General features: G+C 44.2%; 1 protein-coding gene across 1 annotated transcript in view; it reads left to right on the plus strand.

The window, feature by feature from the left end:
• The window catches only part of LOC120018122 (unconventional myosin-XVIIIa-like), an 82,491-nt gene that overhangs the window by 16,103 nt on the left and 42,184 nt on the right, over positions 1 to 24,204 (plus strand). Inside the window, exons 9-18 of the mRNA XM_038961124.1 lie at positions 1,275 to 1,448; positions 1,633 to 1,723; positions 2,023 to 2,215; positions 2,546 to 2,632; positions 4,373 to 4,674; positions 4,791 to 4,977; positions 8,057 to 8,264; positions 8,403 to 8,512; positions 10,469 to 10,534; positions 17,063 to 17,191. Of these exons, the coding sequence (XP_038817052.1) occupies positions 1,275 to 1,448; positions 1,633 to 1,723; positions 2,023 to 2,215; positions 2,546 to 2,632; positions 4,373 to 4,674; positions 4,791 to 4,977; positions 8,057 to 8,264; positions 8,403 to 8,512; positions 10,469 to 10,534; positions 17,063 to 17,191 (1,547 nt within the window). The remainder of the gene's footprint in view (positions 1 to 1,274; positions 1,449 to 1,632; positions 1,724 to 2,022; positions 2,216 to 2,545; positions 2,633 to 4,372; positions 4,675 to 4,790; positions 4,978 to 8,056; positions 8,265 to 8,402; positions 8,513 to 10,468; positions 10,535 to 17,062; positions 17,192 to 24,204) is intronic.

Genomic DNA, 24,204 nt, shown 5'->3' on the forward strand with positions numbered 1-24,204 from the left:
AAGAAACACGAGCAGTGAACATAAGACCAGTGGAAATCTATCATTTGGTCTGATGAGTCCAAATCTGAGATTTATGGTTCCAACCGCCGTGTCTTTGAGTTGGTGAACGGATGATCTCTGCATGTGTGGTTCCCACCCTGAAGCATGGAGGAGAAGGTGTGATGGTGTGGTGGTGCTTTGCTGGTGACTCTGTCTGTGATTTATTTAGAATTCAAGGCACACTTAACCAACATGGCTACCACAGCATTCTGCAGCGATATGCCATCCCATCTGGTTTGCGCTTAGTGGGACTATCATTTGCTTTTCAACAGGACAATGACACAACACACCTCCAGGCTGTGTAAGGGCTATTTGACCAAGAAGGAGAGTGTTGGAGGGCTGCGTCAGATGACCTGGCCTCCACAATCACCCGACCTTAACCCAATTGAGATGGTTTGGGATGAGTTGGACCTCAGAGTGAAGGAAAAGCAGCCAACAAGTGCACAGCATATGTGGAAACTACGTCAAGACTGTTGGAAAAGCATTCCAGGTGAAGCTGGTTGAGAGAATACCAAGAATGTGCAAAGCTGTCATCAAGGCAAAGGGTGGCTACTTTGAAGAATTTCAAATATTAAACACTTTTTTGGTCACTACATGATTCCATTTGTTATTTCATAGTTTTGATGTAGAAAATATTAAAAAGAAAGAAAATTCCTTGAATGAGTATGTGTGTCCAAACTTTTGACTGGTACTGTTTATGTATTTTTTTGCAAGCTAGAATCACAATATTGAATGAAATGCCGAAAATGCAGCTGTGTTGATTAAATGTGACACTTCACGGCCACCGGAGTATGACACGTGACTACAGTTTGGATTGAATTGTGGGTCATATCAACCTCACAAGTGATCAAAGTTCTTAACTTGCTCCCTCAATCTAAATCGAAGGCTGAGGAGGCAATGTTAGTGTTGTGCATCTGGTTTTGACGGGGATTCCCCCAAGGGAAAGTGTCTAGCGCGAGGGCTGAGGGGGTAAAAATAAAGTATTTTGACTGCAGACATGGAGTTGTTTGTTAGCGTTTATTAACGTACCTTTATTGTTATAGAAAAACACAATGCTCCAACCAACTTAGCCATAAAAGCAATGTGTTTTTCATTGAGCTACAGTATGGAAGAGATCATTGAGTTAATTCTAATAGCCTGTTATTAGGGGTGCAAATATTATTTTTCCTCAAAGGCTGGGTTGGGCATAAGCTTTTGCAGTTGAAAGTTCTGAAAGTTCTGTCCCTGGTCCCCAGCTGGCCGTAAGCAGTTTGCCCGTCATGAGTGGGCCCAGAAGGCAGCCTACCTGCTGGGCTGCACCTTGGAGGAGCTCTCCTCTTCCATCTTCAAGCACCAGGCCAAGGGGCCCATGCAGAGGTCCACCTCCTTCCGTGGGGGGCCTGACGAGGCCGGCGCAGGAGACAGCTCAGGTAAGGGACCTTCAGAGACCACCAGTCTCCAATATGAAGTTGAATGAAATAAATAGAATACAACGATAAACTTAAGGCTATGGATGTGCTTTTTAACTCATATCTCTCTCTCTCTCTCTCTCTCTCTCTCTCTCTCTCTCTCTCTCTCTCTCTCGCTCTCGCTCTCGCTCTCGCTCTCTCTCAGGCTCTAAGATCACAGCCCTGGATTGTTTGGAGGCCATGGCTTCAGGCCTGTACTCAGAGCTCTTCACCCTCGTTATCTCCCTTGTCAACAGGTCTGTCGGCTCATCTATCTGTTTTCCTCTTTCTCATATTTCTTACTTTACCATTATTTATCTCTCCATTTTCCTCTGTTTTTTCTCGCTCCCTCTCTTTCAGTCTTCCTTCTCTATTTCAGTCCTCCCTCTCTCTTTTAGTCCTCCCTCTCGCTCTCTGCATTTGTACGTTTTGCTCTAACCCATGTCTGTCTGTCTGTCTCTGTCTGTCTCTCTGTCTCTGTCTGTCTGTCTGTGTGTCTTTTTCTGTCTGTGTGTGTGTGTGTGTGTGTGTTCTGATCCTTTGTATCGTGTGTCAGAGCTCTGAAGTCCAGTCAGCACTCACTGTGCTCTCTGCTCATCGTGGACACACCGGGTTTCCAGAACCCTCGCATGGCCAAGCGCCAGCGTGGTGCCACCTTCGAGGAGCTGTGCCACAACTACGCCCAGGAACGCCTGCAGACCCTGTTCCACGAACGCACCTTTGTACAGGAGCTGGAGAGATATAAGGAGGTGCAGAGATATACAGTGATATACGACACTGACAAATACCTTCACCATTACATAGTAGAAATATTCTTACTAACAATGATTTAAACTCTCAAACCCTCTCCCTCTCTTTTCAAACTTCCCTAAAGAGATGTCTGTCTGGAAAGAAAATCATAAATGTCATTAACATACCTGTATTGTTTTAGTGTGAAAACAACATAGGACGTCGGATTTAGCTTTTCTGATTGTAATGTCATTGTTGTCAGAATGTGTAATTCTATAGACTCTTACATAAGCTGATCTGAAAATCACTGACTCCAATCACACCTAACCAACCCCTCTGTTCCCATCTAGGAAAACATAGAGCTTGCATTAGATGACATAGAGTCCAGTACCTCAATGTCTGTAGCAGCTATAGACCAAGCATCTACTCAAGCGCTGGTAAGGAGAATCTCTCTGTGCATCTTTTGCTTGTACAGTATCAGAAGTGGACTTTATCTTGGATTTCATCATGCTATGAGCGTCAAGTGGGGTTAAACACAGTCTTACTTACTCTTACACTTACCCTTCTTTGTGCCCCTAATTCAAATTGAGTCTTGAACTTTTTGACTCAGATAAATGACTGTGTGTAAGCCATGTCAGGCTTATTACCTCCAACCAATTAACTTGGCTTTTGATCGTTTGTTCTTTTATTTTTATTTATTTTTTATCCTAGCAATTTATTTTTTATAATTAATCTCAAATCATCAAATTCATTCATTGCAGTCAAGATTGATTCCTTTCCCCCTCGATGAGTTGAGAGCCTTTTTCAGACAGGGTTGGCTTCTAATTCAGTTTATTTATGAGACGACTCTGCATGGCACGCACTCTTAACAGAAATGTGTTGCATTGATGTGTATTGGCCCGCGAAAGTGGCATTTACCATAATTAGATCAACAGTGAATGAGGATGGGGTCACACAGGAATTGATCAAAAGTTGAGACAAAAGTAAATAACTGTTTTGTGTGAGTGTGTGTGTGCAGGTTTGCGTGCGTGTGTCACACAGGGCCAAACAAGGCTGTAAGTCAGACAAGCAAACAAACAGCATTGAAACAGCAGCAGACTTATTGGAAACCAGCTCAAACTCCCCAAAAATGACTTCAAGAAAAGATCAACAGAGCTATAGATCTAGATGAAGAGCGCCTGACAAAATGCAATATTAGAATCCAAGTTATATCCACAGGTCATCCACCTCCAGTCTGCAGTGTCAAATACGGTAAAGGCATAGGATCGTTCTGAATAAGAGGTTCTGATCTCTCATCTCTCTCTGAAAAGGATCTGAGATTTACTTGACTTGGCAGTTAATTAGTTGACTGCTACCAACACAGTACAACATATCTGCAGTGCTTCTAGCAGTTGAATAATTAAATTGGCCCAAAAAAAAGGCTATAGTTTCAGTAGCTTGTGATGTAGACCTGCCTGCACCTCCCTTCATCCACAGAGAGATGTAATGAGTCCACCAAAGAGGAGTCTACACTCTCACATAGACTAATAACACCGTTCATTATCAAAGTGGACTGTCAGAGAGCAAGGTTTCTAAATGCTCCACTGCCCAGGAGTGGATTTGAATACCAGCTCTATAATGAGGAAGCCATGGGCAAAGACTCATCTCTCTTATAGCTTCTTATTTACCAAAACGTTATGATTGCTTTTACAAAATGACTTGTTTTGTTACAGAAATGTACAACAGAGATGTTGAATCATATTAGGCCATTTGAACACTGTGCTGGTGCATAATGAGAAGTTTCTACAAGTGTCACAGCTAAGCAGGTGTAATGTTATGGCAACACTGGGCCAGGGATAAAGGCTGTGTTGGGACATTCAAACCATGAGTACAAAAATAGGAGACACTAGGTTGCTTTATTGGTTTTGGAGAGTGTTGGTGTGTATGGAGTTAACAATGTCATGATTGGATGGCTGACAGGAGCCGTGGATGACTGGTGGAGTGGAGATGGGTGAGCATCTCTGTGCTGTGGTGGTCTAATGTGAGTGTCTGAGGTGATTGTGAATGCTGCACCTGCATGTTGGACTGAGCTGTGGCCCTAAGCTTTCTGCACAGCTGCTTCACTTGTGTTTGTGTTAGACTCAAGTGATAGATCCCCACCTCTCTAACCTGTGTGTGTGTTCTTGTGGGGCTCCCAGGTGCGCACCCTGGCGAGGACAGATGAGGCTCGAGGTCTGCTGTGGCTGATGGAGGAGGAGGCTGTGCAGCCAGGGGGCTCTGAGGACACTCTGCTGGAGAGACTCTTCAGTTACTACGGCCCTGACCAGGGGGACAACAAAGGACACGCCCTGCTCCTGAAGAGCGACAAGCCGCATCACTTCCTGTTGGGCCACAGCCACGGGACAGACTGGGTGGAGTACGATGCTCAGGGTTGGCTGAGCCACGCCAAGCAGAACCCCGCCTCCCAGAACGCTGCCACTCTGCTGCAGGACTCACAGAAGTACGCATTTAATTCACTGATTGTTCTCCATAGTAGCACTTTACAAAGAAAATATACTTACCTCTTTGTCTCTGTCTCTCGCTCTTTCTCTGTCTGTCTGTCTCTCTCTCTAACAGGAAGAACATCAGCAGTCTGTTCTCTAGTCGTAGTGGAGGGCCCACAGTGCTGTCTGGCTCTATAGCAGGGTTGGAGGGGGGATCTCAGCTGGCCCTCCGCAGAGCCACTAGCATGAGGAAGACCTTCACAACCGGCATGGCCGCCGTGAAGAAGAAGAGCCTTTGCATCCAGATCAAACTGCAAGTGGTGAGTGGAGCGGAGAGTCTTTTTTCAAGGTTTCTTCCTACCTCTTTGAGAGGGTTTAAGTCTGAGTTTCTCTTAGGAACTTTGTATGACAATTAAGCGTTATACAAATATAACTACAGTCAGGTCCAAAAATATTTGGACATTGACCAAGTTATTATCATGAATTGAGCTGAAAGTGCATCCTTTCAGCTTTAATTTGAGGGTATGTCCATCCAAATCGGGTGAACGGTGTAGGAATTACAGCACTTTCTGTATGTGGTCCCCCCAATTTTAAGGGCTCAAAAGTAAATTGGACAAACTAACATAAATTAAATTGTGAGTTTTACTATTGGTTGCAAATCCTTTGCAGTCAATGACTGCCTGAAATCTGGAATCCATGGACATCACCAGATGCTCGGTTTCTTCCCTGGTGAAGCTCTGCCTGGCCTTTACTGCAGCTGTCTTCAGTTCCTGCTTGTCCTTGGGGCGTTTTGCCTTCGGCAAGTGAAATGCATGCTCAATTGGATTCAGGTCAGGTGATGAACTTGGCCATTGCAGAACATTCCACTTCTTTACCTTAAAAAAGTATTAGGTTGCTTTCGCAGTATGCGTCGGGTCATTGTCCATCTGCACTGTGAAGCGCCATCCAATGAGTTTTGAAGCATTTGGCTGAATCTGAGCAGATAATATAGCCCTAAACACATCATCAATAAATACAAGGGAACCAGTTCCATTGGCAGCCATACATGCCCACACCATAACACTACCTCCACCACAGATTAGGTGGTATGCTTTGGATCATGAGCAGTTCCTTCCCTTTTCCATACTCGTCTCTTCCCATCATTCTGGTACAAGTTGATCTTTGTCTCATCTGACCATCGGATGTTGTTCCAGAACTGTACAGGCTTTTTAGATGTTGTTTGGCAAACTCTAATCTGTTTTTCCTGTTTTTGGGGCTTACCAATGATTTACATCTTGTGGTAAACCATCTGTATTTACTCTGGTGAAGTCTTCTCAATTGTTGACTTTGACACAGATACGCCTACCTCCTGGAGGGTGTTCTTGATCTGGCCAACTGTTGTGAAGGGGCTTTTCTTCACCAGGGAAAGAATTCTTCTGTCATCCACCACAGTTGTTTTCTGTGGTCTTCTGGGCCTTTTGGTGTTCCTGAGCTCACCAGTGCTTTCTTTCTTTTTAAGAATGTACCAAATAGTTGATTTGGCCACACCTAATGTTTTTGCTGTCTCTCTGTTGGGTATATTTAGATTTTTCAGCCTAATGATGGCTTGCTTCACTGGCAGTGACAGCTCTTTGGGCTTTATATTGAGGGTTAACAGCAACAGATTCCAAATGCAAATGCCAAAAATCAACTCAAGACCTTTTATCTGCTTACTTGTAAATGAACTAATGATGGAATAACACACACCTGGCCATGGAACAGCTGAGCAGCCAATTGTCCAATTACTTTTGGTCCCTTATAAAGGGGGGACCACATAAAAAGTGCTGTAATTCCTACACCGTTCACCCGATTTGGATGTAAATACCCTCAAATTAAAGCTGATTTCAGCTCATATTCATTATTTAATTTCAATTCCAATATGCTATGGTAGACAGCATAAAATAATAATAACTTGGTCATTGTCCAAATATATATGGACTGACTGTACAGTGCCTTGCAAAAGTATTCATCCCCCTTGGTGTTTTTCCTATTTTGTTGCATTACAACCTGTAATTTAAATGGATTTTTATTTGGATTTCATTTTAATGGATCCAAATTGGTGAAGTGAAAAAAATAAAAAATAACTTGTTTAAAAAAATTCTAAAAAATGTAAAACAGAAAAGTGGTGGATTTAAATGTATTCACCCCCTTTGCTATGATACCCCTAAATAAGATCTGATGCAACCAATTACCTTCAGAAGTCACATAATTAGTCAAATAAAGTCCACCTGTGTGCAATCTAAGTGTCACATGATCTGTCACATGATCTGTCACACGATCTCAGTATATATACCTGTTCTGAAAGGCCCAAGAGTCTGCAACACCACTAAGCAAGTGGCACCATGAAGATCAAGGAGCTCTCCAAACAGGTCAGGAACAAAGTTGTGGAGAAGTACAGATCAGGGTTGGGTTATAAAAAAATATCTGAAACTTTGAACATCCCACGGAGCACCATTAAATCCATTATAAAAAAATGGAAAGAATATGGCACCACAGCAAACCTGCCAAGAGAGGGCCGCCCACCAAAACTCACAGACCAGGCAAGGAGGGCATTAATCAGAGAGGCAACAAAGAGACCAAGGATAACCCTGAAGGAGCTGCAAAGCTCCACAGTGGAGATTGGAGATTGGAGTATCTGTCCATAGGACCACGTTAAGCCGTACACTCCACAGAGCTGGGCTTTATAGAAGAGTGTCCAAAAAAAAGACATTGCTTAAGAAAAAAATAAGCAAACACATTTGGTGTTCGTCAAAATGCATGTGTGAGACTCCCCAAACATATGGAAGAAGGTACTCTGGTCAGATGAGACTAGAATTAAGCTTTTTGACCATCAAGGAAAACACTATATCTGGCGCAAACCCAACATCTCTCATCACCCCGAGAACACCATCCCCACAGTGAAGCATGGTGGTGGCAGCGTCATGCAGTGGGGATGTTTTTCATCAGCAGGGACTGGGAAACTGGTCAGATTTGAAGGAATTATGGAGGGTGCTAAATACAGGGAACTTCTTGAGGGGAACCTGTTTCAGTCTTCCAGAGATTTGAGACTGGTATGGAGGTTCACCTTCCAGCAGAACAATGACCCTAAGCATACTGCTAATACAACACTTGAGTGGTATAAGGGGAAACATTTAAATGTCTTGGAATGGCCTAGTCAAAGCCCAGACCTCAATCCAATTGAGAATCTGTGGTATGACTTAAAGATTGCTGTACACCAGCGGAATCCATCCAACTTGAAGGAGCTGGAGCAGTTTTGCCTTGAAGAATGGGCAAAAATCCCAGTGGTTAGATGTGCCAAGCGTGTGTAAAAACTTAAGTCTTTGTTTTTATGCTTGTGTGTGAGTGGAAATGCTTTAACTCCCTGTCCTCTTGTTTCTCCAGGATGCTCTGCTGGACACGGTACGCAGGTCCAGAGTTCACTTTGTCCACTGCCTACTGCCCAAGGCAGATGCGGTGGGGGTGGGTGGGGAGCCGCGCGTGGCCCACGGAGAAAGCTGCGACTCAGGCCTCATGCAGCTGGATGTGGGCCTTCTGAGGGCTCAGCTCCGTGGATCAAAGCTTATTGACGCTCTGCGCATCTACAGGCAAGGTAGGACTGGACACCACACAAGTCAAGCTGAGTCATGGGAGGGACACCACACAAGTCAAGCTGAGTCATGGGAGGGACATGTATAATTAATAAAAATTATTAAATAAATGTTGACCTTGTGTTGTCTTTTCCAAAAAGGATATCCTGATCACATGGTGTTCTCTGAATTCCGTCGCCGCTTCGATGTGCTGGCACCCCACCTGACCAAAAAGCACGGGCGCCACTACATCGTCACAGATGAGAAGCGGGTGAGTGTCGATGCGTTCCCTCCACCTCGTAAACGAGTGATAATATAAAAGCCTCCCCCCTTTCCTCCCTCTCTTCTCCCTCTCTCTCCCTCCCCCTCCTAGGTCTGCTCTTGTGTGTAATTAATTATGATTACACTGGTTGGCAGCATATGGCTGGTGTGCTGATTATTTACATGCAGCACAGAGAGCTCTCTCGCGCTCTCTAACTCTGTCCTCCCCTTCATCTCTTCTTCCGCTCTCTCTGTCTTCAGTACCAACTGTATAGTGTAATAGTAAAAAAGCTATTAATCTACCCTACCTGCTCAGATGTGTTGTTAAATGTTATGAATCTAGCAAAAAGAAATCTGATGTAGAAATATGTTAAATATTAACCGATGTAGCTGGAATTGAAGAAATGGAATAGACTTGGCTGAAATGTGTTATTTTCATTGTTGTGTAAGGAGGTTGTGTTTTTGAAGTAGGGCAGTTAAAGAGGTCCTCTGTCACAGCTAAAACATACAGTGAGCTATGGAAGAGTTAAAGAGGAAACAAGACTCCTTGGAGACATGCAAAGGAAGAATAGCCTGCTCCGAAATAATTAATGGACAGAAAGGTACTTCATTCTCTGGGGATAGACAGACCAAGAGGGAGAGAGGGAGTTATAGAGAACTCAAACAAAGCCCTCTCTCTATGAGTTGGAAGCCTGTCTGTCACTTCCTCTTAGCTTGGGCTATATGGCTGTGTTACTGTAGCTGTTTTACTGTAGCTGTGTTACTGTGGCTGTAGTGACTTCATCCTCCACTGAGCCTGTTTACCTACCAGACCCAGTACTCCTGCTGAGATCCTCTCTGTCAAAAGTCCTTTAAGTAACTGTCCACTTTTAAAAGTTAATATTCTTTTAGCTCAAACACAAATAATGTGGTTGACTCATCCTATACTCGTATTTGTGGCCTAACCATAACTAAAATAAATACTTTAAAGAAATGCCTCATACAGGCTGTTTAAAAAATGCTTGCTATTTCCTCTGAGAGGATGTCATTCTCCTGAGGAGGATGAGCTGGCCAATCAGTGGGCTACTCGTATGAACACTTTTAATGACCAGTATACACCCACATCATTCTGTTGTTGGGAGGAGAACACAGAAAAGCTGCTTTTTAATGTACTTTATTACAATTTTTTGAAAAACTATTTCACTCATATTATAGTTCATTCTAGGTCATATTTCATTGAAATCTGGAAACACTGGACAGTTACTTTAAAACAGCTAATTCAGTTCAACTCCCTCCCTCCACCTTGAGGCTACAGCTATCTTCCAACTTAACTTTGTACTCAAACTTTAAAGACCCTCCTCCTCTCCAGAGACTGTTTTAGATACAGTACACAGTCCATATTTAGACTTCTGTCACAGAAGTGACCTGAATCAAATCAAATTGTATTTGTCACATGCGCCTATATACAACAGCTGTAGATCTTACCGTGAAATGCTTACTTACTAGCCCTTAACCAACAATGCAGTTAAGAAAATAGAATTAAGAAAATATTTACTAAATAAACTAAAGTAAAAAATAAATGTAAAAAAGTAACAATAAAATAACAATAACGAGGCTATATACAGGGGTACCGCCACCGAGTCAATGTGCGGGGGTACAGGTTAGTCAAGGTAATTTGTACATGTAAGTAGGGGTAACGTGACTATGCATAGATAATAAACAGTGAGTAGCAGCAGTGTAAAAACAAACAGACATGGAGGTTACAGATAGCTACCTTGGTGCCTTAGCTGTAGCTTTGTTCACTGGTTGTTTTGGTCTGCAGTCTCCTGTTGGATAGGCTGATGTTAGGGGAGCGTGCCTGTTGCTATGACGCTATGTGCAGTCCTTTGGGGCAACGGCAGAGGAGAGCTGACTTTACCAAAGCACTGTCTGTCTGTTTGTCCGTTCTCTTAATTGATCTGTCTGTCTGTCCATCTGTTTGTTTCAGGCTGTGGAGGAGCTGTTGGAGTCTCTGGACTTGGAGAACAGCAGTTACCACATGGGCCTGAGCAGGGTAACTAACACACACAAACAGACAGACACTGCATCTCAAAACACACATTATCTATGTCTCAAAACTTAAGAGAACTTACATTAGGAGAGAATATGTAAACTAATAATGAACTATGTACACTGCTCAAAAAAATAAAGGGAACACTAAAATAACACATCCTAGATCTGAATGAATGAAATATTCTTATTAAATACTTTTTTCTTTACATAGTTGAATGTGCTGACAACAAAATCACACAAAAATTATCAATGGAAATCAAATGTATCAACCCATGGAGGTCTGGATTTGGAGTCACACTCAAAATTAAAGTGGAAAACCACACTACAGGCTGATCCAACTTTGATGCAATGTCTTTAAAACAAGTCAAAATGAGGCTCAGTAGTGTGTGTGGCCTCCACGTGCCTGTATGACCTCCCTACAACGCCTGGGCATGCTCCTGATGAGGTGGCGGATGGTCTCCTGAGGGATCGCCTCCCAGACCTGGACTAAAGCATCCGCCAACTCCTGGACAGTCTGTGGTGCAACGTGGCGTTGGTGGATGGAGCGAGACATGATGTCCCAGATGTGCTCAATTGGATTAAGGTCTGGGGAACGGGCGGGCCAGTCCATAGCATCAATGCCTTCCTCTTGCAGGAACTGCTGACACACTCCAGCCACATGAGGTCTAGCATTGTCTTGCATTAGGAGGAACCCAGGGCCAACCGCACCAGCATATGGTCTCACAAGGGGTCTGAGGATCTCATCTCGGTACCTAATGGCAGTCAGGCTACCTCTGGCGAGCACATGGAGGGCTGTGCCACCCCACACCATGACTGACCCACCGCCAAACCGGTCATGCTGGAGGATGTTGCAGGCAGCAGAACGTTCTCCACGGCGTCTCCAGACTCTGTCACGTCTGTCACATGTGCTCATGTCCTCAGTGTGAACCTGCTTTCATCTGTGAAGAGCACAGGGCGCCAGTGGCGAATTTGCCAATCTTGGTGTTCTCTGGCCAATGCCAAACGTCCTGCACGGTGTTGGGCTGTAAGCACAACCCCCACCTGTGGACGTCGGGCCCTCATACCACCCTCATGGAGTCTGTTTCTGACCGTTTGAGCAGACACATGCACATTTGTGGCCTGCTGGAGGTCATTTTGCAGGGCTCTGGCAGTGCTCCTCCTTGCACAAAGGCGGAGGTAGCGGTCCTGCTGCTGGGTTGTTGCCCTCCTACGGCCTCCTCCACGTCTCCTGATGTACTGGCCTGTCTCCTGGTAGCGCCTCCATGCTCTGGACACTACGCTGACAGACACAGCAAACCTTCTTGCCACAGCTCGCATTGATGTGCCATCCTGGATGAGCTGCACTACCTGAGCCACTTGTGTGGGTTGTAGACTCCGTCTCATGCTACCACTAGAGTGAAAGCACCGCCAGCAATCAAAAGTGACCAAAACATCAGCCAGGAAGCATAGGAACTGAGAAGTGGTCTGTGGTCACCACCTGCAGAACCACTCCTTTATTGGGGGTGTCTTGCTAATTGCCTATAATTTCCACCTGTTGTCTATTCCATTTGCACAACAGCATGTGAAATTTATTGTCAATCAATGTTGCTTCCTAAGTGGACAGTTTGATTTCACAGAAGTGTGATTGACTTGGAGTTACATTGTGTTGTTTAAGTGTTCCCTTTATTTTTTTGAGCAGTGTATAAACCATTAATAAATGCTTCGGAAAAGTGTTATGACAAGTGACACTGACAATAAGTGTGAAGGTTTAGTACAGTCTAAATCAGGCCCTAGGTGTTCTGTCTCTGCCTGGGAGCAGTGATAGAAAAAGTACCCAATTTTCATACTTGAGTAAAAGTAAAGATACCTTAAAAGAAAATGACTCAAGTAACAGTGAAAGTCACCCAGTAAAATACTACTTGAGTAAAAGTCAAAAAGTATTTGGTTTTAAATGTACTTAAGTATCAAATGTATAAATCATTTTAAAATGTCTTATATTAAGCAAACCAGACCACACGATTTTCTTGTTTTTTAAATTTACAGATAGCCAGGGGCACAGATCAAGACTCAGACACAATTTACAAACTAAGCATTTGTGTTTAGTGAGTCTGCCGGATCAGAGGCAGTAGGGATGACCAGGGATGTTCTCTTGATAGGTGCTGTAACGAGTGCTCTGAGAGTTGGGTAGCGAGTTCAGGAAGTGAGTGTTTTAATAAATAAACGTAACATAATACAAAACAAGAAAACACAAACAACGCACAGACATGACACAGAAACAGAATCAATAACGCCTGGGGAAGGAACCAAAGGGAGTGACATATATTGCCTTGCTAAAGTATTCATCCCCCTTGGCATTTTTCCTATTTTATTGCATTACAACCTGTAATTTAAGTAGATTTTTATATGGGTTTCATGTAATGGACATACACAAAATAGTCCAAATTGGTGAAAAAATTACTTGTTTCAAAAACCGAAAAGTGGTGCGTGCATATGTATTCACCCCTTTGCTATGAAGCCCCTAAATAAGATCTGGTGCAACCAATTACCTTCAGAAGTCACATAATTCGTTAAATAAAGTCCACCTGTGTCCAATCTAAGTGTCACATGATCTCAGTACATATACACCTGTTCTGAAAGGCCCCAGAGTGCAACACCACTAAGCAAGAGGCACCACCAAGCAAGCGGCACCATGAAGACCAAGGAGCTCTCCAAACAGGTCAGGGACAAAGTTGAGGAGAAGTACAGATCAGGGTTGGGTTATAAAAAAATATCAGAAACTTTGAACATCCCACGGAGCACCATTAAATCCATTATTACAGAGGGCTGCCCACCAAAACTCAAGGACCAGGCAAGGAGGGCATTAATCAGAGAGGCAACAAAGAGACCAAACATAACACTGAAGGAGCTGCAAAGCTCCACAGTGGGGATTGGAGTATCTGTCCATAGGATCACTTTAAGCCATACACTCCACCGAGCTGGGCTTTATTGAAGAGTGGCTAGAAAAAAGCCATTGCTTAAAGAAAAAAATAAGCAAACCCATTTGGTGTTCGCCAAAAGGCATGTGGGAGACTCCCTAAATACATGGAAGAAGGTGCTCTGGTCCGATGAGACTAAAATGTAGCTTTTTGGCCATCAAGGAAAATGCTATGTCTGGCGCAAACCCAACACCTCTCATCACCCCGAGAACACCATCCATGGTGGTGGCAGCATCATGCTGTGGGGATGTTTTTCATCAGCAGGGACTGGGAAACTGGTCAGATTTGAAGGAATGATGGATGGCGCTAAATACAGGGAAATTCTTGAGGGAAACCTGTTTCAGAGATTTGAGACTGGGACGGAGATTCGCCTTCCAGCAGGACAATGACCCTAAGCATACTGCTAAAGCAACACTTTAGTGGTTTAAGGGGAACATTTAAATGTCTTGGAATGGCCTAGTCAAAGCCCAGACCTCAATCCAATTGAGAATCTGTGGTATGACTTAAAGATTGCTGTACACCAGCAGAACCCTTCCAACTTGAAGGAGCTGGAGCAGTTTTCAATTGAAAAATGGGCAAAAATCCCAGTGGCTAGATGTGTCAAGCTAATAGAGACATACCTCACGAGACTTGCAGCTGTAATTGCTGCAAAAGGTGGCTCTACAAAGTTTTTACTTTGGGGGCGTGAATAGTTATGTACGCTCTAGTTTTCAGTTTCTTTGTGTTTTTTCTTGTTTGTTTCAAAATAAAACATATTTTGCATCTTCAAAGTGGTACAGTAGGCATGTTGTGTAAATCAAATGATACAACCCCCCCCCAAAATATTTAAATTCCAGGTTGTAAGGCAACAAAATAGGAAAAATGCCAAGGGGGTGAATACTTTCGCAAGCCACTGTATATAGGGAAGGTAATCAGGGAAGTGATGGAGTCCAGGTGAGTCTGACAGGCAGGTGCGCGTAATGATGATGACAGGTGTGCGCCATAACGAGCAGCCTGGTGACCTTGAGACCAGAGAGGGAACACACGTGACAAGTGCGTAAATTAAACCATTTTCCTGTCCTGCTAAGCATTCATAATGTAACGAGTACTTTTGGGTGTCAGGAAAAATGTAAGCAGTAAACAGTACATTATTTTATTTAGGAATGTACAGTAGTGGAGTAAAAGTTGTCAAAAATATAAATAGTAAAGTACAGATACCCCAAAAAACGAGTACTTAAATTTATTTTTACTGAAGTACTTTACACCACTGCCTGGTGTACCAGCTGTTTACCCAGTATGCCCTTCTCTCTGGAATCATGGGTCCTCTGCTGTGGCACTGGTTCCTGGCTGGGTCCCTGGGCTGGCAGCCTTTGTCTGTTAGTTGGCGGTTGGCGACACTGGGAGACAATTACCCCCCAATTCCCTCCTGTTGCTCCCTGTAGCCATTGATTTTGGCATGCGATAGCTCTCTTTGTTTGTGGAGCTTTGTCGTGGCACGCCGATAACCCTCCACAAACACCAATCAGCACAGTGAGAGTCAAACCTTTCAGATGCAAAAGAGAAAATCCAAAGGAAAAGACAGGCTGATAAATTGCTAATTAGCATAGGAGGCTTTTTCTGAATGTCTCCAGAATAGAGGACAGTGAGAAGTATTGTTCTGAAGTAAACAGTTGGAAAAGGGTGTTTAGGGAAGTTTGACATTGGCAGTGTGTGTGTGTGTGTGTGTGTGTGTGTGTGTGTGTGTGTGTGTGTGTGTGTGTGTGTGTGTGTGTGTGTGTGTGTGTGTGTGTGTGTGTGTGTGTGTGTGTGTGTGTGTGTGTACGCGCGCGCGTTCCTTCCCATCTCTCGTCATGCTGAGAAAAATGGACGACTGACAAAACAACAAGCCCCAAGTGACCTCAGCCAACCTTTAGAGTTGCATTCAGAGACAAAGAGGTCCAATATGTTCCCCATGTTCCTTCGCCCACGTTGACAGTCATTGCTATGCAGAAGGTCATCCTGCTAGGGGGGAAGGCCTGTGTGACTGGGCCTTTACACATCACACATCACATTGGCGTTTCTCAGCGATTGCATCACTAGCGGGTCGTGATGGTGGGCGGGAAAGTCACAGGCTGGAGAGTATTCTCTCAGCTACTCGTCGTGATGTGATAGTATGTCTGTGTTCTACTCAATCTACCGCATCGGAATAGGGAAAAGGGGATAACTAGTCAGTTGTACAACTGAATGCATTCAACCGAAATGTGTCTTCCACATTTAACCCAACCTCCCTGAATCAGAGGGGTGCGGGGGGCTCCCTTAATCGACATCCACTTCTTCGGCGCCCGGGGAACAGTGCCTTGCTTAGGTGCAGAACGACAGATTTTTACCCTGTCAGCTCGGGGATTCGATCCAGCAACCTTCCAGTTACTGGCACAACACTCTAACCATTAGGCTACCTGCCGCCCGTACAGTGTATGTTAACAGAATGCCCGTACAGTGTATGATAAGTCCTCTACGACTGACAATAGAGGTATCAAACTCAATCCGATGTGCTATTCTCTGGAGGTAAAGACATCCCTATGCAGTTGCACGCGTTGCCCTACGGCAGAGTGTGTGGGTGTGTTGGTGCTGTGTGTTTTTACCGTGACCAGCCCACTCTCTTCTTGTGATATTTGCTTGGCTTTACACACACTTCCCTGAGAGCTCTGAGCTTTGATTGTCTGTGCAGGGTAGTGTTTTGTCTCATCCTGTGCCTCTGATAGAGGATAATAGGTGGTTAAGGGCCCTGGAGTACTGTGTTAGATCAATCCTGATGCATCATGATGAAATTGCTGCATAACACCACCACAGCTCTTATTTTCAGGAGCCGCTTGATGAAATCTGAACAAAACACTCTGTGGACTAACCATCCCAATAGTTTTTTTTCGAGTTGAAGAAAACACAGTGCCTCTGACTAACTGGAGATGATGGCTAAATCCAAGAGAAGTTTCACCATAAACTCTCCCTGTCGTTTTAGAGTTTCCCCAGAAACGTCCTGTCTTTGTTAGTTTACTTTCTGTAACCGTGGCAGCCGCATGTGTTGCTAACACAAGGGATTTTAATGAGGATTTTGTGAAGTTAAGCATAGCTCTCCCGCTAACACTATTAGCATGCTAATGCAATTAGGCAGCATTCAAAGAGTTTCATGAGCTCTCAGCTCTGGCCTGAGAAACTGTAGGGAAGTCCACCAGCAGCTCCCCATCCAATCTCCCAGAGCAGATCAGAGAATGGAAATGACTAAAGTGATTGAGGTAATCCAACTCAATTAAACGCCCGCACTGTTAACGCCATTGAAATGCAAAGTAAACGCAGGACGTGATGTAGTTGATATGCAATCCCTGAAACCCCGATGTATGGTTGCAGATTTTTAGGCGGATTCCAACTCGGCAACTTTGAATCATGTAAAAACAAATTAATGTAATTTTTTATTTGTAAGCCACAATGACCCCAAACAAAAAGTTTTATGTTTACTGTACTTCTATTCCATAGTATTGTGCAACCTTGCACACACACACATGCTCCATGTCCGAGCATTAGTGCCCTGATTAATCAGCATCTAACTGTCTATCTCTCTCCAGGTGTTCTTCAGAGCTGGGACCCTGGCCAAACTGGAGGAGCAGAGGGACGTCCAGACCAGACGCAACATCACCATGTTCCAGGCTGCCTGCAGAGGATATCTGGCCAGACAGGCCTTCAAGAAGAGGAAGGTGAGTGAGCACTCTCAACCCGGACAAGTAGTCCTTACCAACCCAAAGCCCAGCTCAGATTAGATGACAAAAGGAGCAAAACTGACTATAGATCAGTAAAACTGACTGTTTCTTGCCGCTTGACCACGTCACACAGTGCAGGTAGCTAATGCCTACACTCAAAGCCGATGCTTGTCGTTGACACTGAACAGCTGTGTACCCTCCTGCTCCTCTGGGACCCCCACATCCCCTCAATCACCACACCAGAACAAACACACACACTCCCCCACATCCCCCGAATCACACCTGTATCGATTACCACACCAGAACAAACACACACACTCCCCCACATCCCCTGAATCTACCCTGGCCAAACCCTCCCCTAACCTGGACGACTCTGGGCCAATTGTGTGCCGCCCTATGGGACTCCCGATCACGGCCGGTTGTGATACAGCCCGGGATCGAACCAGGGTCTGTAGTGACGCCTCTAGCACTGAAATGCAGTGCCTTAAACAGCTGCGCCTGAAAACTGACCTTTGATCCACGTAGGGGTGATGAGGGTCAAAAAGAAAAGGACTGACAAATAATAGGACATAACTAGGGCTGTTACGATGACCTTATTACCGAGTCATGAAGGCAGTCAAATTTCACATGACCATTTAGTCACGGTAATTAGGCTTCTCCAAGCTCTGATGCTGCTGATGGTCATTAGTAACCTACCAAACTTGCTAACTGCCTTGTACTTAGCACTCTATTGTCCCTCTAATCACTCTGACATCAATGCAAATGTTTTTGAAAATGTAATCAAACACTTCATGAGAGCCCATGAGCTCATGTTGCGCAACATTTCTATAGGCTACGCAATTGCGGGAGAAAACAGAGTGATGGCCGCTAATAAAAAGAGGAGGATCCCATCAGCTTTCTATAGGCTAGGCCTACTATATTTATTTCTCAACTTTCCTAATATTAAGCACATTGCTTATATTTACAGCAGGAGTATAGCCTACCTGGCAGGCATGAAAATAAACCACGGGGAAAAGCGTTCTCCATTCCCTATTTAAGTGCATAGATGACATGTGTTTTTTCCTGCTGCCCCTGTTTTGATACAGGTGCATGATAATGGTCCATTCTAAATCAAAACAAATGTCACACATACGTATATTATTTAGTATTTGTAAAGACAAGATTAAATCAAGAATAGTCTGATGGGTGACAGTATTAGCCGATCACTTGTGAATGATATATTATCACTTGTGAATGATACCCAGCATAAGAAACAATGCCTTTTTTTGTTGACTTGTTCGAATCATAGTCGCACACCTCATGTAGCCTAGCCCATAGGCCTATATGTTTTAATAAGGTTTGTATCACAACTAAAGTGGCCCAAAAACTAAACATTTACAAGGGGTGTAGAGCCTAACTGGCATGTACAGTCGTGGCCAAAAGTTTTGAGAATGACACAAATATGAATTTTCACAAAGTCTGCTGCCTCAGTTTGTATGATGGCAATTTGCATATACTCCAGAATGTTATGAAGAGTGATCAGATGAATTGCAATTAATTGCAAAGTCCCTCTTTGCCATGCAAATGAACTGAATCCCCCAAAAATATTTCCACTGCATTTCAGCCCTGCCACAAAAGGACCAGCTGACATGTCAGTGATTCTGTCGTTAACACAGGTGTGAGTGTTGACGAGGACAAGGCTGGAGATCACTCTGTCATGCTGATTGAGTTCGAATAACAGACTGGAAGCTTCAAAAGGAGGGTGGTGCTTGGAATCATTGTTCTTCCTCTGTCAAACATGGTTACCTGCAAGGAAACACGTGCCGCCATCATTGCTTTGCACAAAAAGGGCTTCACAGGCAAGGGTATTGCTGCCAGTAAGATTGCACCTAAATCAACCATTTATCGGATCAAGAACTTCAAGGAGAGCGGTTCAATTGTTGTGATGAAGGCTTCAGGGCGCCCAAGAAAGTCCAGCAAGCGTTTCACGTTTGGGGAAGATAATTTTCACAATAAAAATGCACCATTATAATAAAAGCATTACATGCATAATTGCGTTTCCGGTCACTTTTGATAATAGTGTTTTCCGCTAATGGAATATTTGAGCTTATAGGCTACTACCATGTACGCATTGCTGCGCTTATAATGTGAAGAAATAGCCTAATAGTTAATCAACATTTTAAGCTAAACATTCTGATCTGTTGCGTCAGCCACATTGCATATAAAAGGTTTGTATTAATTTGGGATCTATCGCATCCCACAACTGTCCCAGACTGTTTGGTATATTTATTTATTACACAGAATAGAATAGGTTGACTTTCGTGCTGTGGTGGATAGTAGATGGACATAAGCTAGTGCTTTTGCTGTTCTTTCGGCCTACTCATCTTGTTGGCTGACGGAAAAATATCTTATATATGCACCTCGGAATTGTATAAGGACGTCCGCAGTTGCATCCCCGATGTGTCTGTCTTAACTTGTAGCCTGTCAGAAAGATCCGATCATGTGACGGAGAGCCATGTGAGTGAGAGGCGCTTCGGATTGCGCAGCACACTCAGAGAGAAGGGCACAACGCAGCACTCTGGACCGCAAAAGGCATGGATTGTTTTAGGGTGCATTACGGCCACAAAGGGGATGTCGCAGTGAAATTCGAGGCATTATCAAGTGCTTGTCTAATTGTGAATGAGAGACTATTGGAGTGAGTACAGCCTGTGCAAAAAACCCAAAGCAGAGCTCATGCCTTTCAAGCAACTTTTTTCAAATCATCATTAGTCGTATCATGCAGCCTTACAATGTATTAAAAATCAAAACATACAGCCCAACGTTTGTAGAACAACTAAAGTTACATTAATAACTCTACATTAAGCATATAGGAATACCTATTTCTTTATTAACGGCTAAATACAGATTAGCCGCATGTGCTCACTCCCTCATCGTTTGGAGAAAATATAAATATTTTATTCAGCTTTGTTCAATTGTATTCTTCATACAATAAAATAATATAAAAATAATGCCACAGAATTATAAGCAAATCTTGTCTGCTAAATGAACTGGTGTAGCCCACAGCCATTTGGCATAGCCACATCAGCCCCTGTACCCTGCCTTTCCAAACAATCTTTCTGTCAAAGCATGTTCTTGGTGGCTGGCACAGGGGAGTGGTGGGGGCAACTGGAGGGGATAAACAGTGAGACTGGTCTTTCTACAGAGTGTGATTATTATTGTAGACGCCTGTCATAATCCCTGCTCCAGTCATGAGGGGAAGGTCTGGGACTGGAGAGAGGCAGGGGCAGGGCTGTGTGGGTATGTGTGTGTGTGTGTGTGTGTGTTTGGCGGATGACAACAGTCCACCCTGCATGCGCCACCACACCAGAGTGATCAAGACGACCAGGAATATAACACCCTCCACTGAGTGACTGGATCCACTGGTGGGGATCTGTTCAGCTCTGTGTGTTGTACTGTCCTGTCCTGTCGTGTGTGTGTGTGTGTGTGTGTGTGTGTGTGTGTGTGTGTGTGTGTGTGTGTGTGTGTGTGTGTGTGTGTGTGTGTGTGTGTGTGTGTGTGTGTGTCTGCGCACATGTGTGCTTGTCTGTGTGTGTGTTGTCTCTGTGTTTGTCTGAGTGTGTGAGGGAGAGACAGTGGTTAGCATGTGTGAACTAACATAGACCTGTGTATGAGTATGCAATGTGTACGTGTGTGGCAGTAGCCTACATGTGAGTCTTGGATTGTCCATGTGTGTTTGGAGAGATTGGGATTCGACCACTGTGTCTTCCCTGCCGTCCCCATCTCTGGGAGTTCTTGGGCTCAAGGTTGCTGTCTGTAAATTGCTTTTCAAGGACAGTGGGCTTATCTTCATTGCTCTGCCTCCTGTGAAGGAGTCCTGCCTGTTTCATTTGATTGCTGCTTCTCTTTGTAAGTTGTTTACCTTGATTGTTTGTTTTGATTTAGGATTAGGATATTGATAGTTTGCATTGTTGGAGACGTGTTTAGTTGTAGTTGTAAACGTCTCCATTATGAGTGACTGTCATTCCTCATAGTGTGACTGGCTGAGGGTCAGTCTGGACTGGAGAGTGTTGTGTAATGCTGGGAGGTAGAGGTCTTCATGGGTTCAAAAAGTTGGACCTGTTCCGAAATGGACCTGGGGCTTTCACACCCTGACCCGATATGCTTAAATATATTTGTTTTAAATATAGAGACCCCTTCCGGACAGACCCGAGGACAAAGTGACCCGTTCCATATAGACCTGGTCTGGATCCGAGTGAGGGAAGCAGCATAAAAGCCCTTTATTTAAGCTACTTTATTAACCGGAGCTGATCAAATGCGAGAGGAGGGGAAAGAGAGTAGCCGCTCTAGCAGGCGGGGAGGAGGGAGGGAAAGAGAGACTGCAACCAACCAAGCCGACTCGCACTACAGTAGACCAATAGCTGCCATAGCTAGGTTATTTATCATCAAATATGATTCCGTAGTACCTGTATTGACTACATCAAACCGGGAGAAGCAAGTTAAGCTAGCTATGCTAATTGAGGCTGCAGTACATGTGCTTTCTCATCCTACAGTTACAAATAATAACAACTCCATTCAGAATATTAGGTAGCAGTCTACCTGTTGGCTCTTGGTCGTTGTAGCCCATCCTTCTTATTTAACTTTTAATTCCGTCATTTTAATTTCATCTTTCATTGATTAGATATCTTCTAACTTTTGCTACGCGGAGGCTCTATGACTGTAGCCTATTGGCGCTTTGATGACTTATGATTGGCCAACAACAAGCTACACGCGCCACGCTCCACTCTCATGATAAGCAAGAGCAGCAGGATAAAGGAAAGAAGGCTCTCTCTGCTGCAGCAGTCACATTCAGATCTGTACGGGCCCTTCTGGACAAGTCCGAGACCGCTGACAATCATGTCAGATCTGACCCAGACGCTTTACATTATTTCGAATTCTGGATCCAGACCTGCTACGGTCCCGGATTGGGTCTCGGGTATTCTCAGGTATTCGGGTACAGGTGGATCCGTGAAGACCCCTACTGCGAGGCCCAGGGGGCAATATCACAACTTATTGGCTCTAGAACACCTATCAGAAGGCTTTTGTGAGCCAAAGCTCTGCTTTACAATGTGTTTCTGTGTACAGTACAGTACCCCACCCTCCAGCAGTTCTGAAAGGTAAAGTACAGTACCCCACCCTCCAGCAGTTCTGAAAGGTAAAGTACAGGACCCTACCCTCTAGCAGTTATGAAAGGTAAAGTACAGGACCCTACCCTCCAGCAGTTCTGAAAGGTAAAGTACAGTACTCTACCCTCCAGCAGTTATGAAAGGTAAAGTACAGGACCCTACCCTCTAGCAGTTATGAAAGGTAAAGTACAGGACCCTACCCTCCAGCAGTTCTGAAAGGTAAAGTACAGTACTCTACCCTCCAGCAGTTATGAAAGGTAAAGTACAGGACCCTACCCTCTAGCAGTTATGAAAGGTAAAGTACAGGACCCTACCCTCTAGCAGTTATGAAAGGTAAAGTACAGGACCCTACCCTCCAGCAGTTCTGAAAGGTAAAGTACAGGACCCTACCCTCTAGCAGTTATGAAAGGTAAAGTACAGTACTCTACCCTCCAGCAGTTATGAAAGGTAAAGTACAGGACCCTACCCTCTAGCAGTTATGAAAGGTAAAATACAGGACCCTACCCTCTAGCAGTTATGAAAGGTAAAGTACAGGACCCTACCCTCTAGCAGTTATGAAAGGTAAAGTACAGGACCCTACCCTCTAGCAGTTATGAAAGGTAAAGTACAGGACCCTACCCTCTAGCAGTTATGAAAGGTAAAGTACAGGACCCTACCCTCTAGCAGTTATGAAAGGTAAAGTACAGGACCCTACCCTCTAGCAGTTATGAAAGGTAAAGTACAGGATCCTACCCTCTAGCAGTTCTGAAAGGTAAAGTACAGGACCCTACCCTCTAGCAGTTATGAAAGGTAAAGTACAGGACTCTACCCTCTAGCAGTTATGAAAGGTAAAGGACAGGACCCTACCCTCTAGCAGTTATGAAAGGTAAAGTACAGGACCCTACCCTCTAGCAGTTATGAAAGGTAAAGTACAGGACCCTACCCTCCAGCAGTTCTGAAAGGTAAAATACAGGACCCTACCCTCTAGCAGTTATGAAAGGTAAAGTACAGGACTCTACCCTCTAGCAGTTATGAAAGGTAAAGTACAGGACCCTACCCTCTAGCAGTTATGAAAGGTAAAGTACAGGACCCTACCCTCTAGCAGTTATGAAAGGTAAAGTACAGGACTCTACCCTCTAGCAGTTATGAAAGGTAAAGTACAGGACCCTACCCTCTAGCAGTTATGAAAGGTAAAGTACAGGACCCTACCCTCTAGCAGTTATGAAAGGTAAAGTACAGGACTCTACCCTCTAGCAGTTATGAAAGGTAAAGTACAGGACCCTACCCTCTAGCAGTTATGAAAGGTAAAGTACAGGACTCTACCCTCTAGCAGTTATGAAAGGTAAAGTACAGGACTCTACCCTCTAGCAGTTATGAAAGGTAAAGTACAGGACCCTACCCTCTAGCAGTTATGAAAGGTAAAGTACAGGACCCTACACTCTAGCAGTTATGAAAGGTAAAGTACAGGACTCTACCCTCTAGCAGTTATGAAAGGTAAAGTACAGGACTCTACCCTCTAGCAGTTATGAAAGGTAAAGTACAGGACTCTACCCTCTAGCAGTTATGAAAGGTAAAGTACAGGACCCTACCCTCTAGCAGTTATGAAAGGTAAAGTACAGGACCCTACCCTCTAGCAGTTCTGAAAGGTAAAGTACAGGACCCTACCCTCTAGCAGTTATGAAAGGTAAAGTACAGGACCCTACCCTCTAGCAGTTATGAAAGGTAAAGTACAGGACCCTACCCTCTAGCAGTTCTGAAAGGTAAAATACAGGACCCTACCCTCTAGCAGTTATGAAAGGTAAAGTACAGGACTCTACCCTCTAGCAGTTATGAAAGGTAAAGTACAGGACCCTACCCTCTAGCAGTTCTGAAAGGTAAAGTACAGGACCC

This window comes from Salvelinus namaycush, chromosome 23 (assembly GCF_016432855.1).
Source record: "Salvelinus namaycush isolate Seneca chromosome 23, SaNama_1.0, whole genome shotgun sequence".
NCBI lineage: Eukaryota > Metazoa > Chordata > Actinopteri > Salmoniformes > Salmonidae > Salvelinus > Salvelinus namaycush.